This window comes from Protomyctophum bolini (assembly GCF_963924005.1).
Source record: "Protomyctophum bolini genome assembly, chromosome: 7".
NCBI classification, from domain to species: domain Eukaryota; kingdom Metazoa; phylum Chordata; class Actinopteri; order Myctophiformes; family Myctophidae; genus Protomyctophum; species Protomyctophum bolini.
The window spans coordinates 2499986-2512322 of NC_137868.1; the positions used below are offsets into that span (position 1 = coordinate 2499986).

Genomic DNA, 12337 nt, shown 5'->3' on the forward strand with positions numbered 1-12337 from the left:
GTAGCTTAATTCATTGTATCTATTGTATCTGCACGTGTGAACATGGCATTAGACTCATCTAACGGGTCATATTAATACCGTTGGTGCAGTGTAGGGGTGAAGTTCTTGCCCAACACCACACAGTCTATGGGTTTGAATCGTCCTTGGAGGACGCCACAATTGGCCTGGGAGGGTAATGGGTATCAGGGGTTCTTTCATACTGGGCTCAGGCTCAAGTTCACGTAGCATTTTTTTCTTTTGGGGGTATTCACTTTTTGCTACACAAGACCTATCGTCTCTTTAATATCTGGTGCCAAGTTTAGAACCACAGACTAAATCTGAATGCCTGTCGTTCTAGGTTGCCGTTGGCGATGTAACCCTGTCTGCATGGATCGACTCACACTGGACTTCAACTCTGGACGCGGCACATGTTGAACGACCATGTAGAAGTGGTGAGTATCCGCTCAGAATCGGGGCTGGACACGATTCCATTTCCATGTTGTATTTCATATTACTGTTGTCTTTCTAAAACAACGGTTGTTGTTTTGTGTGCTCTTTTCTCAGGTGTCAAAGACGTGAGTTAAGCCCCCGGAGTTCATCCCCTAGTGGAGACGATGGCGCATGGTTGGGACTCCTACTATCGTAACCTTGCACCGCCGTCGTCGGACGCGAGCACCTTGAGAGTACCGTTAGACGCCGAGGGGAACCTACCCCCGCGTTTAGACAACTTGAGCGGACATCATGGCTTTCCCAGCATGGTGTCGTCTCATGAAGGCCCTGCGACGAACATGAACTTTGGCACGAACTTCTACCCAGACTCTGGTCTTGGCAGTCCAGGTGCCGTTTACCCGAACTACTACGGGAATGTGCCGTGGCAAGGTAATCATCAGCAACAACCGGTCAAAGACTATAACATTCCGAACTTTGCCCCCGAGGAATTTCCCCCTCCACACCATTTTTCCGCTCCGGACCACTCGGCCTTCGCAGCGGAACTTAAGCAAGAGTATGGATTGCTCAATTCACCTTTTCTCGAGGAGTACTCGGACGTCAGTAGCTGCACAGACGCAGATCTCAATGACATGAGGCCGTCCTGTAAATTCATTCACGGTAATTTGGCAAAAACACCCTTTCATCAGGTTGACGTAGCTAAGCACCACGGCACTCCACTATGGCCTTCACTGTCCACTGACCACATTCCATCTCCCTTTAGCAAGACTTCAGACTCTGCCTTTGCTGTACAAAGTCGGTGCCTGTCAAAGACGGGGACAAAACAAAAGCTGCCTGGTTTTGTACCCGACAGGACGGTAACTACAGAAAGTGTCCAGCGTCTGTCTCCATCAAAGACTGAGGCACAACTAACACTGTCTGATCATGAACAGGACAGGATGGAAAAAACAGAAAATGTCCAACGTCTGACTCTGTCAAAGACCGCGACAAAACGAACACACTCCGATTGTGAACGGGACAGGACGGAAACGGCAAAAACTGCGAGAACGTCCTTAGGAAGTGAGCAACTCCCGAACCATTGTAGAAGTGCGATGGCTTCAGAGAGTGAGACAACGTTGCAGGATGGCATTGAGCATCTTACTGCACGTCAAACCAACGACCGAAAGCTCGGAGATGCGGACGACGAAGGTGGGGCCATCGTACTAAAGAAGATGATGGACGACCATTTAGCCGTCCATCAAAACTCTGACGTAATGGAGGATATAGATGGTTATCCGATGTCATCTGACTCTGAAATGGAGGAGGATTCTAATGATGAGGAGGAAGTATCCGGCCATCACGAATCCTTTGTTGATCTGACGGAGAAGGAGCCCGAGGGCAAAGAGGAAGAACAGTTGGGCCGTCAACTACTAAATAAATCCCAAGAGACTACAGTAGTTGCATCAAATGGTATACCTGATGATGTTGGCGATGGAGACGGTAATCTAGTTAACGCAGGAAAAGGGAATGACAAAGAAAACGAAGCTTGTGATGAAGGGGAAAACCTAAGTCCTGCCCCCACAGTCAGTCCAGGCCTCGCCCCCACAGTCAGTAACGATAAAGACTATGTTTCAAAGACGGAAGATCACAAGGACACTGTGCAGTCCATCTCGGAAGCCTCTGATTCTCAAGATGCTGCTGATAAGCTGAAGGAAGATTCTACTCCTAACTCTGATAAGATGAAAGAAGATTCTACTCCTGATAAACTGAAAGAAGATTCTACTCCTGATAAGCTGAAGGAAGATTCTACTCCTAACTCTGATAAGCTGAAGGAAGATTCTACTCCTAACTCTGATAATCTGAAGGAAGATTCTACTCCTGATAATCTGAAGGAAGATTCTACTCCTGATAATCTGAAGGAAGATTCTACTCCTAACTCTGATAAGCTGAAGGAAGATTCTACAAATCAAGATGCTGCTGATAAGCTGAAGGAAGATTCTACTCCTAACTCTGACGTTGACGGTTTAGAAAGCAGTGATCGAGGTGATGAAAGTTCACAGCACAACGTTCCGAGTCATCGTCTCGGGGACAGAGACTGTAATTCTGCCGATGACGGCGTGACCCCTAAAGAACAGCCCTGTTTGGACCCGAATGACTCGATCGCAGAACCGAAGCCCTGCTTGGAAAATGACGCCACGGATGAAGGGGAAATATCCTCCTTTGTGGACAACGCAACGCGACCGAGTCAAGATCAAAAGACCATGGACCCGGAAAGGTCAACGCAACAGAACCATTTGGCCACGAACCAAGTAGACCCAACGCCACAGAGCCAAGAGTCCATAGACGTGGTTGACCCAACACCACAGAGCCAAGAGTCCATGGACAAGGTTGACCCAACACCACAGAACCAAGAGTCCATAGACAAGGTTGACCCAACACCACAGAACCAAGAGTCCATGGACAAGGTTGACCCAACACCACAGACCCAAGAGTCCATGGACAAGGTTGACCCAACACCACAGAACCAAGAGTCCATAGACAAGGTTGACCCAACACCACAGAACCAAGAGTCCATAGACAAGGTTGACCCAACACCACAGAACCAAGAGTCCATAGACAAGGTTGACCCAACACCACAGACCCAAGAGTCCATAGACAAGGTTGACCCAACACCACAGAACCAAGAGTCCATAGACAAGGTTGACCCAACACCACAGAACCAAGAGTCCATAGACAAGGTTGACCCAACACCACAGAACCAAGAGTCCATGGACAAGGTTGACCCAACACCACAGACCCAAGAGTCCATAGACAAGGTTGACCCAACACCACAGAACCAAGAGTCCATGGGTCAGTCTGACCCAACACCACAGAACCAAGAGTCCATGGGTCAGTCTGACCCAACACCACAGACCCAAGAGTCCATAGACAAGATTGACACAACACCACAGAACCAAGAGTCCATAGACAAGGTTGACCCAACACCACAGAACCAAGAGTCCATAGACAAGGTTGACCCAACACCACAGAACCAAGAGCCCATAGACAAGGTTGACCCAACACCACAGAACCAAGAGTCCATAGACAAGGTTGACCCAACACCACAGAACCAAGAGCCCATAGACAAGGTTGACCCAACACCACAGAACCAAGAGTCCATAGACAAGGTTGACCCAACACCACAGAACCAAGAGTCCATAGACAAGGTTGACCCAACACCACAGAACCAAGAGCCCATGGGTCAGTCTGACCCAACACCACAGAGCAAAGAGCCCATGGACAAGGTTGACCCAACACCACAGAACCAAGAGTCCTTGGGTCAGTCTGACCCAACACCACAGAGCAAAGAGCCCATGGACCAGGAAGAACCAACGCAAGAACAGAGCCAAGTAGCCATGGAGCTACAAAGTGTTGATGACAATGTTCCTTTTGGAGAACCACTTGAAGAGGAGGATGGAACTTCTGAACCGGAGCAGTCCGAGCTTGGCTTGTGGTACGGTGAACCGCTGTCATCAGGAGACGATGAGGATGATGATGACTCTGGTCAACTGGAGGCCAGTCGACCCACAACGGAGCCGGCAACTCCTCTCCTGAAGACCTCGGTTCAGATGAGAAAACGCCTGCAACCTGTGGTGGTTGTGAAGCTCTTGGAACCCAGAGACGGTGTGAAGCAGACATATCAGTGTGCAGACTGCGAACTGACTACCGAAAGCATGGACAGTTTGATTGAGCACCACCATCGTAGGCATTTCAATAAAACGTTTCATTTATGTCAAACCTGTGACACCTATTTCAACGGCCAAGCACAAAAACACACGTGCTTTGCAAGTGACGACGAGGCCTCTGAACTCTCATACGACGCTCCCGCGCGAAAGAAACCAAAAACTATTACAAGGATCTGCAAAGTCTGCCACAAAACGTTCAACAAAAAGCATCAGTATATCAGGCACATGCGAAGTCATACCGGCAAAACGCCGTACAAGTGTGGGGCATGCGGTTGGTATTTTGCACAGCCGGTTACCCTGCGAAGACATAAAACTATAACTGGTCGGTGTCTGGGCCCAAACGCCAAGCATAGAGTGAACCCTAAAGAGTCTTTCATGAAGTCTAAAAACACGGCTGCCAAATTGAAAAACGTTACATCCGACAGCGTACACATCCGCGAGTGCTATGTGAAGCTCGTAGATATCCGCAATTCAAAAACATGCTCCTATTGTCTGCGACGGTTCCCCACACTCAGGCAACGGCAGAAACACGAGTACAACGTGCACAGAAGTAAGAATAAGAACAAGAGTTATTTTCAGAATTATTTTTTGCATAAGAGACAGAATAACTGCGGCGTCTCCGCGAGTTCCTTCGCGGAGACTAACGAGAATCTCCTCGAGGACGAAAAAGAAAACGGAGAGAAAGCGGGAAAGTTCAAATGCCCTTTCTGTCCACGTACTTTCAACTGGTCTTACAACAGGGCTCGACATCTGCGCGACTGTGTCAGAGACTTGACATTTGGCGGCAAACTAAAAGCCGGAGATAAGTTTAGGTGTCCCTTGTGTCGAGCGACTTTCTCATTGTCGCAAAACAGAAAGAGACACATAGAAAACTCTTGCCTGAAAGAATATGTCTTACAGCTGGCAAAGACCGTCCGGGTCCGACACGACTCGCTGCCGCTGGCTCGAACGGCGAAGAAAAAGGTGAACGCCAGACGCCGGACGGAACGCAAACCGGCGCAAACGTCGACCTCTGTTGACGGCAAGCCACAGTTCCACTGCCTCCATTGCCCGGCGGTCTTCGCCCATGCTTCTGGGAAATACAGACACATGAAGAAACATGAATTGTATAAAATGACCGGCAAGTTGTTCAGGTTCAGGCACACGGTATATTCATACGACTACAAGCCGAGGAAGGCAAACGGCAAGAAGAAGGAGCAAGCGGAGGCTTCGCCGCCACCTTCGCCGCCACCTTCGCCAACCCCCCGCCGCGTCCACCGCTACCGCTGCAACCTCTGCCCGGCGACTTTCGTCAATCCTTCCGGGAAATACAAGCACATGCAAAAACACAAAATCACCGGCAAACTGAATATACAGTACAGGAATTCAGCCACTAGTCGAACGACAAAATCGACCGGTGAAAAGAGCGTGAACACCAGAGAGCGCGAGGAGGAGACGTCGTCCTCTGCGAATGCAACCGAAGGAGTAAGCCTGGCTTTCCCGTGTCGCTTTTGTGGGAAAAGTTTCGATGACCCGATCGCGTTGTCGAAACACGAACGCACGCAGAAACACACGGGCGAGAGACCGTACCATTGTCTGGAGTGTGGAAAGCGGTTTAAGACTTCCAACCATCTCTCTACCCACAAGAAAACTCACCAGCGAAGGATTCAGTGCACCACGTGCAAAAAGATCGTGCAGAGCATCGGGGAACTGATCGACCACAGGCGGACCCACATCAAAAAGGGCCTGCTCCAGTGCCCCGACTGCCCCCTGCAGTTCCAGTTCCCCGTGTATCTGCGCAGACACATGGAGTCCCGCCACAAAGTGCCACAGGAACGTGTGCAAAAAGAACGTGTGCAAAAAGAACCAAAGCAGGTCCAGTGTTCGATATGCAACGAAGTTTTTCCCGAAGCCCATTCTCTCCAGAGCCACTATCTGATCGATCACGACGACGACGAGTCTTTTCCGTGTGGCGGCTGTAGGACAACGTTTTACACCAAACGTGAGCTTCACCTTCACCGTGGCAAATGGTCGGGCGCCAGCACGTGCCCAGGCATGAAAGGAGGATTCTATGACAAAGAAGTAAAGTGTTCATACTGTCCGCGGATGTTTAAAAGACTTAGCCATCTGAAGAACCACCATCGTGCCCACAAGACCCGCGCCTTGAAGCCGTGCTCCAAATGCGGCGCCTTCTTTGGATACACGAAGCTTACGTGTCATGTGAAAAACTGCACGGGAGGGCTGGAGCTCACCGCTGGTCTGTCGTCCAGCGAGCATAGCGGCGGAAGCCCACTTCTCAGGCGGCGTCTCACCGGCCACGCTGGCGGATCGCGTCACGCATGCATGCACTGTGGAAGGAGATTCGCCGAGCGGGCCATGTGCTTTCAGCACGAAGCTTTCTGCGACGGCGTCTACAGAGAAGGGCAACCGGTGGCCAAGACTCGGCCGAGAACGGAAGGCGTCAAAGAGCCAGCTGAGGGTCAATTCAAATGTAAGTTTTGCACAAAGACCTTCGTGAAATCGCGGAACCTGCGACACCACATTCTGACGCACACCGAGGTGAACCCGTATCGATGTAAAACCTGCGGGAGTTGCTTCTCGAGGCACGATCACATGACCCTGCACGAGAGTCGCTGCAAAGGGGTACGACTGCGATTACAAGTCTGTGTACCCAAAATCAGTTTAGACGATGTCGGACAAGGTTGGAAAAAGAAACTTGAGACATCAAAGATGGACGAGGACGAGGAAGAGGAAGAGGACCAGAGATTTGAGTGCGGCGTCTGCTTTAAAGTCTTGTCCAGTGAGAGTAATTTGGCCAGACATTTTTCCATGATCCATGATTCGGAAAAATCCTTTGTTTGCAAACGCTGTGGCGTTTCATTAACTACAGAGAAATCCCTCAAAAGACATCGCAGCATGGTGAAGTGCCATCGGCCGAGAGGAAGTGTGGCAAAACCACGCCAAGGAGTGACAAGTGGATTGTTGCAGCGGATCCGGAAATATCCCGACAAAAAAAGGCAATTTGGTTGTAAACATTGCCCTCGATCCTTCACCACCAGCGGCCAACGGACGCAGCACACCCGTCTGCACACCGGAGAGAAGCCATATGGCTGTGACGGGTGCGGCGTGAGGTTCATCCGGAAGGACTACCTAATGCGGCATTCCCTCAAGTGCCCCATGAACGCCGGGGACGACATGTACTCTGTGCTCTGTGACAGGTGCGGAGGGGTTTTCACAGAAGACGCGCTCGAAGCCCATCACAAACGCTGCAGGACTGAGCCGAGCTTGGCAAAGCGCGGCAGCCAGAAGCCCACCCCTCAGAGTCCACCGAAGGGCTTCTCTTGTGCTTACTGTGGCTCCCGGTTCCTGTTGTTCTCGCAGCTCCAGCAACACTTCCTGAGCACGCACAGGCAGGACGCCTCCAAGGAGCCGCCGACGGCCACCGCGCCCCTCCAGCAGCAGCTGTCCAACATGGTGAGAATCAAGGAGGAGCCTTTGGATCTGGAATATGGCACGGCTCTGATTGGTGACGGCAACGCCTTGTTTGACCAAGACGCCGGTTTGGACGACGACGGTGTGGAAAAGCCCGTCGCGTGCCCTCAGTGCGACATGCGCTTCGTGCACGTAGGAGCGCTGAATTTGCATTCGCGTTCACATGCGACGTCTTATCCGTTTAGCTGTAAGAACTGCAACAAGGGCTTCTGGGTTAAATCTCTACATCGCAGACATAGCAATAAATGCACAAGGCTTAAGAATAGAAATGCCTCTGTCACCGCAGACATGGATCTAGCCCTGGCCCCAGGGCTTCTGGTGTTCAACCAGGGTTCTCAGACCACGGGCACGGGGGTTCTGCGGACCAACTTTAAATGCAAAGATGAACCGATGTCCGAGGATTCGGAGCAAAGCGCTTCGTCCACCAAGAGGAAATCTGCACGTTACCAGTGTTCGGAATGTGATAAGAGCTTCACGGATGGCCTGCTGCTCATTAGTCACCTGGAAGACCATGGCAGAGAAGAACAGGAGAAGAGGGAGCGACGCTGTATCAAGTGTGGGAGGACATTCACCAGTTACGGTGCCCTCGTGAAACACATGGCCAACATGCACGGAGACACCAAGAGATTCGGCTGCCCCGACTGCAAAAAGCTCTTCTACGGCCAGACGGACCTCGACATCCACCGGACGTGTCACGATCCGAACAGGCCTTTCAACTGCAAGCTGTGCGGCCAAAGGTTCTGGAACACCCGGGCACTGAGCAATCACTGCAGCGAAAGCCACCCGGAGTCCGTGCACAAGTGCCGCATCTGCGACAAGAGCTTTTCCTTGAAGAGATCACTCGCCAGACACTACAAGACGAGGCACGAGGACGTGCCGGCGCCGGCGGACGAGCCTCTCCCCGCCGCCGTGAGGGAGACTCGGAACGCTGCGAGACTCGGAACGCAGCCGTCCAGCATCGAGGTCAGCGTCTCGGGGGAGAGTGGCACGGAGGACGAGGATGAAAACGACCACGTCGATGCCGACGGAGACGGCGACACCGACGATTCAGACACGGCGCCCTACTTCCCCTGCCACGTCTGCAGCAAGACATTCCCCACGTTTGAGAGCCTTGAGGATCACCAGCGATATCACCTCGGCGAAAAGCCCCATCTGTGTGCCGAGTGCGGAAAGTGCTTCTTCCAGTCGGCGCAGCTCACGAGTCATCAGCGAATGCACAAGTCGGAGTTCCAGTGCCAGACCTGTGGCCGGGGCTTCGTGTCTCTCTTTGCATTGCGCAAACACAAGCATTCCCACGGGAAGAGTCGGCCCTTCCGCTGCACCAAGTGCAGCCTTTTCTTCCCGGGGGCGGTGCAGATGGCCGAACACATGGCCGTCGCGCACAGAGAGGAAAACTTTCCGTGTGACATATGCAATCGCTCATTTCGTTCCAAGGGCAGTCGCGCTGAGCACCGGAAAAGTGCTCACAAGGAGCTGACCAGTAATCTCCCTCCTCCAGTAAACACAAAGCCTCTCAGAGCATCTCCCGCAGCGTGCCCTCCTCCGAACGGCGGCCCGGAAAAACTGTCCTGTGGAATTTGTTTCGAGACGTTCGACGGCCCCGACAAGGTCTTGGAGCATGGCTGCAAGCCTTCGAGAGACAGACCGTATTCGTGTCCGGACTGCGATAAACATTTTGTGTTTGCGTCTCACCTGAGGAAGCACAACGCCATCCACCAGCAGTCACAGCCCTATGCGTTGGAGTGTAATCGATGCCGGATGAACTTCTCCTACCGCGCGAGCTTCGTCAGCCACATAAAGAAGCACGCCGAGGAGGAGGCGGAGACTAAAGGCCGCGCCAGCGGGACGGACGAGGACGAGAGCTTCTACAAATGCCCGCTGTGCCCGCGGCAGTTCTCCACGCCCAACAAGCTGGTGGATCACTTCTCGGCTCACTCCGAGAACACCCACGAGTGCAAGACGTGCAAGCTGACGTACGCCTCCCAGAGCGAGCTGGAGGAACACGAGCGCGGTCACATGACCGCGGCGACGCAGTTCGAGTGCACCGAGTGCGGCAACAGTTACTTGGGAAGCGACGCTTTCCGCCAGCACCGCTGCTCTCACCACGGCGGACCACCGGCTCGGGAGTCCGCCGCCGCCGCCGTCGGAGCGCAGGCGTCGGGCGGCGAGTCGGACGTGGACGTCACGGGAGACGACTCCTACGACTGCTCTCTCTGCTCGCGGCAGTTCACCTCCAAGAGCAGCCTCCTGGAGCACCACAACAGCCAGCACGGCGCCGAGCGGCCCTTCAGGTGCCAGTACTGCGGGAAGGGCTTCGCCGTGAAGAAGTACCTGCGGGAGCACGAGCGGCGGGAGCGCCTGAAGATGACGCCCGAGGAGAAGACGCCGGTGTTCAAGTGCTCGCAGTGCGGCCTCCGCTGCGCCGCGGCCAAGGACCTGAGCGTGCACATGAGGAAGCACGCGGAGAAAGGCGCGGGCGACCACCGCTGCTTCATGTGCTACAAGTCGTTCAGCAAGCTGGCGCTGCTGCGGCAGCACGAGGAGAGCCACGTGGGCCAGGTGGTGTACGAGTGCACGGAGTGCGACGAGGCCTTCGCCTTCCCTCACCTGCTGGAGGAGCACCAGCTGAGCCACGCTGGCCCCTCCTCCGCTTGACAGCAGTATTCTGACCACTGTTTTAGGAAGAAACCCTGAGCGGTCTCCCCCGAACCCCACATTGTCTCCCAGAAACCCTGAGGGGTCTCCCCCGAACCCCACTTTGTCTCCCAGAAACCCTGAGGGTCCCCAGAAACCCTGAGGGGTCTCCCCCGAACCCCACATTGTCTCCCAGAAACCCTGAGGGTCCCCAGAAACCCTGAGGGGTCTCCCCCGAAGCCCACTTTGTCTCCCAGAAACCCTGAGGGTCCCCAGAAACCCTGAGGGGTCTCCCCCGAAGCCCACTTTGTCTCCCAGAAACCCTGAGGGTCCCCAGAAACCCTGAGGGGTCTCCCCCGAACCCCACTTTGTCTCCCAGAAACCCTGAGGGGTCTCCCCCGAACCCCACATTGTCTCCCAGAAACCCTGAGGGTCCCCAGAAACCCTGAGGGGTCTCCCCCGAACCCCACATTGTCTCCCAGAAACCCTGAGGGTCCCCAGAAACCCTGAGGGGTCTCCCCCGAACCCCACATTGTCTCCCAGAAACCCTGAGGGTCCCCAGAAACCCTGAGGGGTCTCCCCCGAACCCCACATTGTCTCCCAGAAACCCTGAGGGTCCCCAGAAACCCTGAGGGGTCTCCCCCGAATCCCACATTGTCCCCTTTTCCACCGGGGGTAGAACCAGTTTTTTTCCCCCCTGCCTAACATTGAACCAGCTCAGAACAGTGAACCAGAACATTGAACCAGCTCAGAGTGTTTCCACTGGAAATGAACTGGTTTCAGAAACCCTGAAAAGTTGCTTCGGAAACTGGAACCAAAAACAAAACAAAAAGTCTGTTTCTTTTTTTTTTCTCTTTTCTTTTGTGGAAAAAGGGGGCCTTTGAGAACCGTTGGACTTAATAGAAGAAATATCAAATTGAATTGAAGGACATGAAAGCGTTGGAATAACATTTATGTATTCCTACTCATAACAAAGGCATCATGTCATGTCATGATGAATATGAGCCCTTTTAAAATGACTTTTGTATTTAAAAAAAAAAGAAAATACTTGTATGATATTGTATAAAGGTAAGGAACATTGCATTGTGTGGTGAATACAACGCATGGAGTTGGAGAGATGCTTCGTTAAGGGAGTGTTAACTGTGACATTTTTGATAAACTTTGTGCTGCGTTAATTCATAATAATTGTAATATTTCCCTCACTGTAAAGGCGTTTGTAAATACAACAGGGCTTTTGTTTGTAGTCCATTTGTACTGTATATATATCCCACTAAGTCGTCGTAGGTTTTGGTCATTCGAACTTTCCAGGGACGTGCACACATCAAAGGGGGTTTCAGCCCCCTGCCCTTTTAGCCGTCTGTAAAACAACTGCCCTCTCCAGACCACGAACGCAGGTCTGGAACGCAGCATTTACTACATGCTGAAAGAGATCTCATTTCCATGCCATACCCGAGAATGTATTATTTTCTGAACTCTCCTGATCTTGAACGCAGCATTTATAGTTCAAAGAGTGTGTTTAGAAATCCATGTCATCGTTTAGAAATCCACTACATCTCCAGTTATAGCCAACGAGTGCGGGGGGTCGCGCCCGGAAAATAGCCGATCTACAAGCTCTCAACGCGTCGCAGCAGCGCGTTGAGAGCTTGTAGATCGGCTGTTTTCTTCCAAAAGTGCCCTCTTACGGTTTCAGCCCTGTCTCTCAACACTCTGCACGTCCCTGGACCTTTGGGGGTTTAAAACATTCAGTGTCCTGGGCTGGCCTCGCTCTCCTTTTAACCCATTCTGAACGGGAACCCATTTTATGTTTTAGCTATTGAAAAATAGCAGATCTACAAGCTCATAGCGCGCCACCGAGTGGCGCGCTACGAGCTTGTAGGTCTGCTATTTTTGAAAAATCGAAGAACGACTGACATTTTTAGAATCTGATCTCAGGTCAGAATGCGTTAAATCAGACCAGTGTGTGTCCTAGTGGAAACCTCGTATGAATCTGATCTCAGGTCAGAATGGGTTAAACTCTACTCCAGGGTACATTTCATTGTAGTGTTTAGCTGTTCATGTCTTGTACAGGTGAATGAAGAGGATGTTCTTTTTAAAAAAAAGAA

The 12337-nt window shown here is 52.2% G+C and overlaps 1 protein-coding gene across 4 annotated transcripts in view; it reads left to right on the forward strand.

The window, feature by feature from the left end:
* The window catches only part of znf1035 (zinc finger protein 1035), a 30594-nt gene extending 18773 nt beyond the window's left edge, over positions 1-11821 (forward strand). Inside the window, exons 4-6 of one of the 4 annotated variants that reach the window (XR_013964406.1) lie at positions 338-431; positions 544-10769; positions 10850-11821. Coding sequence is in view for 1 of the 4 variants with exons in the window: in XM_080768814.1 (XP_080624940.1) it covers positions 594-10256 (9663 nt within the window). In the remaining 3 variants the exon portion in view is untranslated. Of the gene's footprint in view, positions 1-337; positions 432-543 lie in introns of all 4 variants that reach the window. The other 3 variants (XR_013964407.1, XR_013964408.1, XM_080768814.1) reach the window with 3 other exon arrangements.
* The last annotated feature ends 516 nt before the right edge of the window (positions 11822-12337 follow it).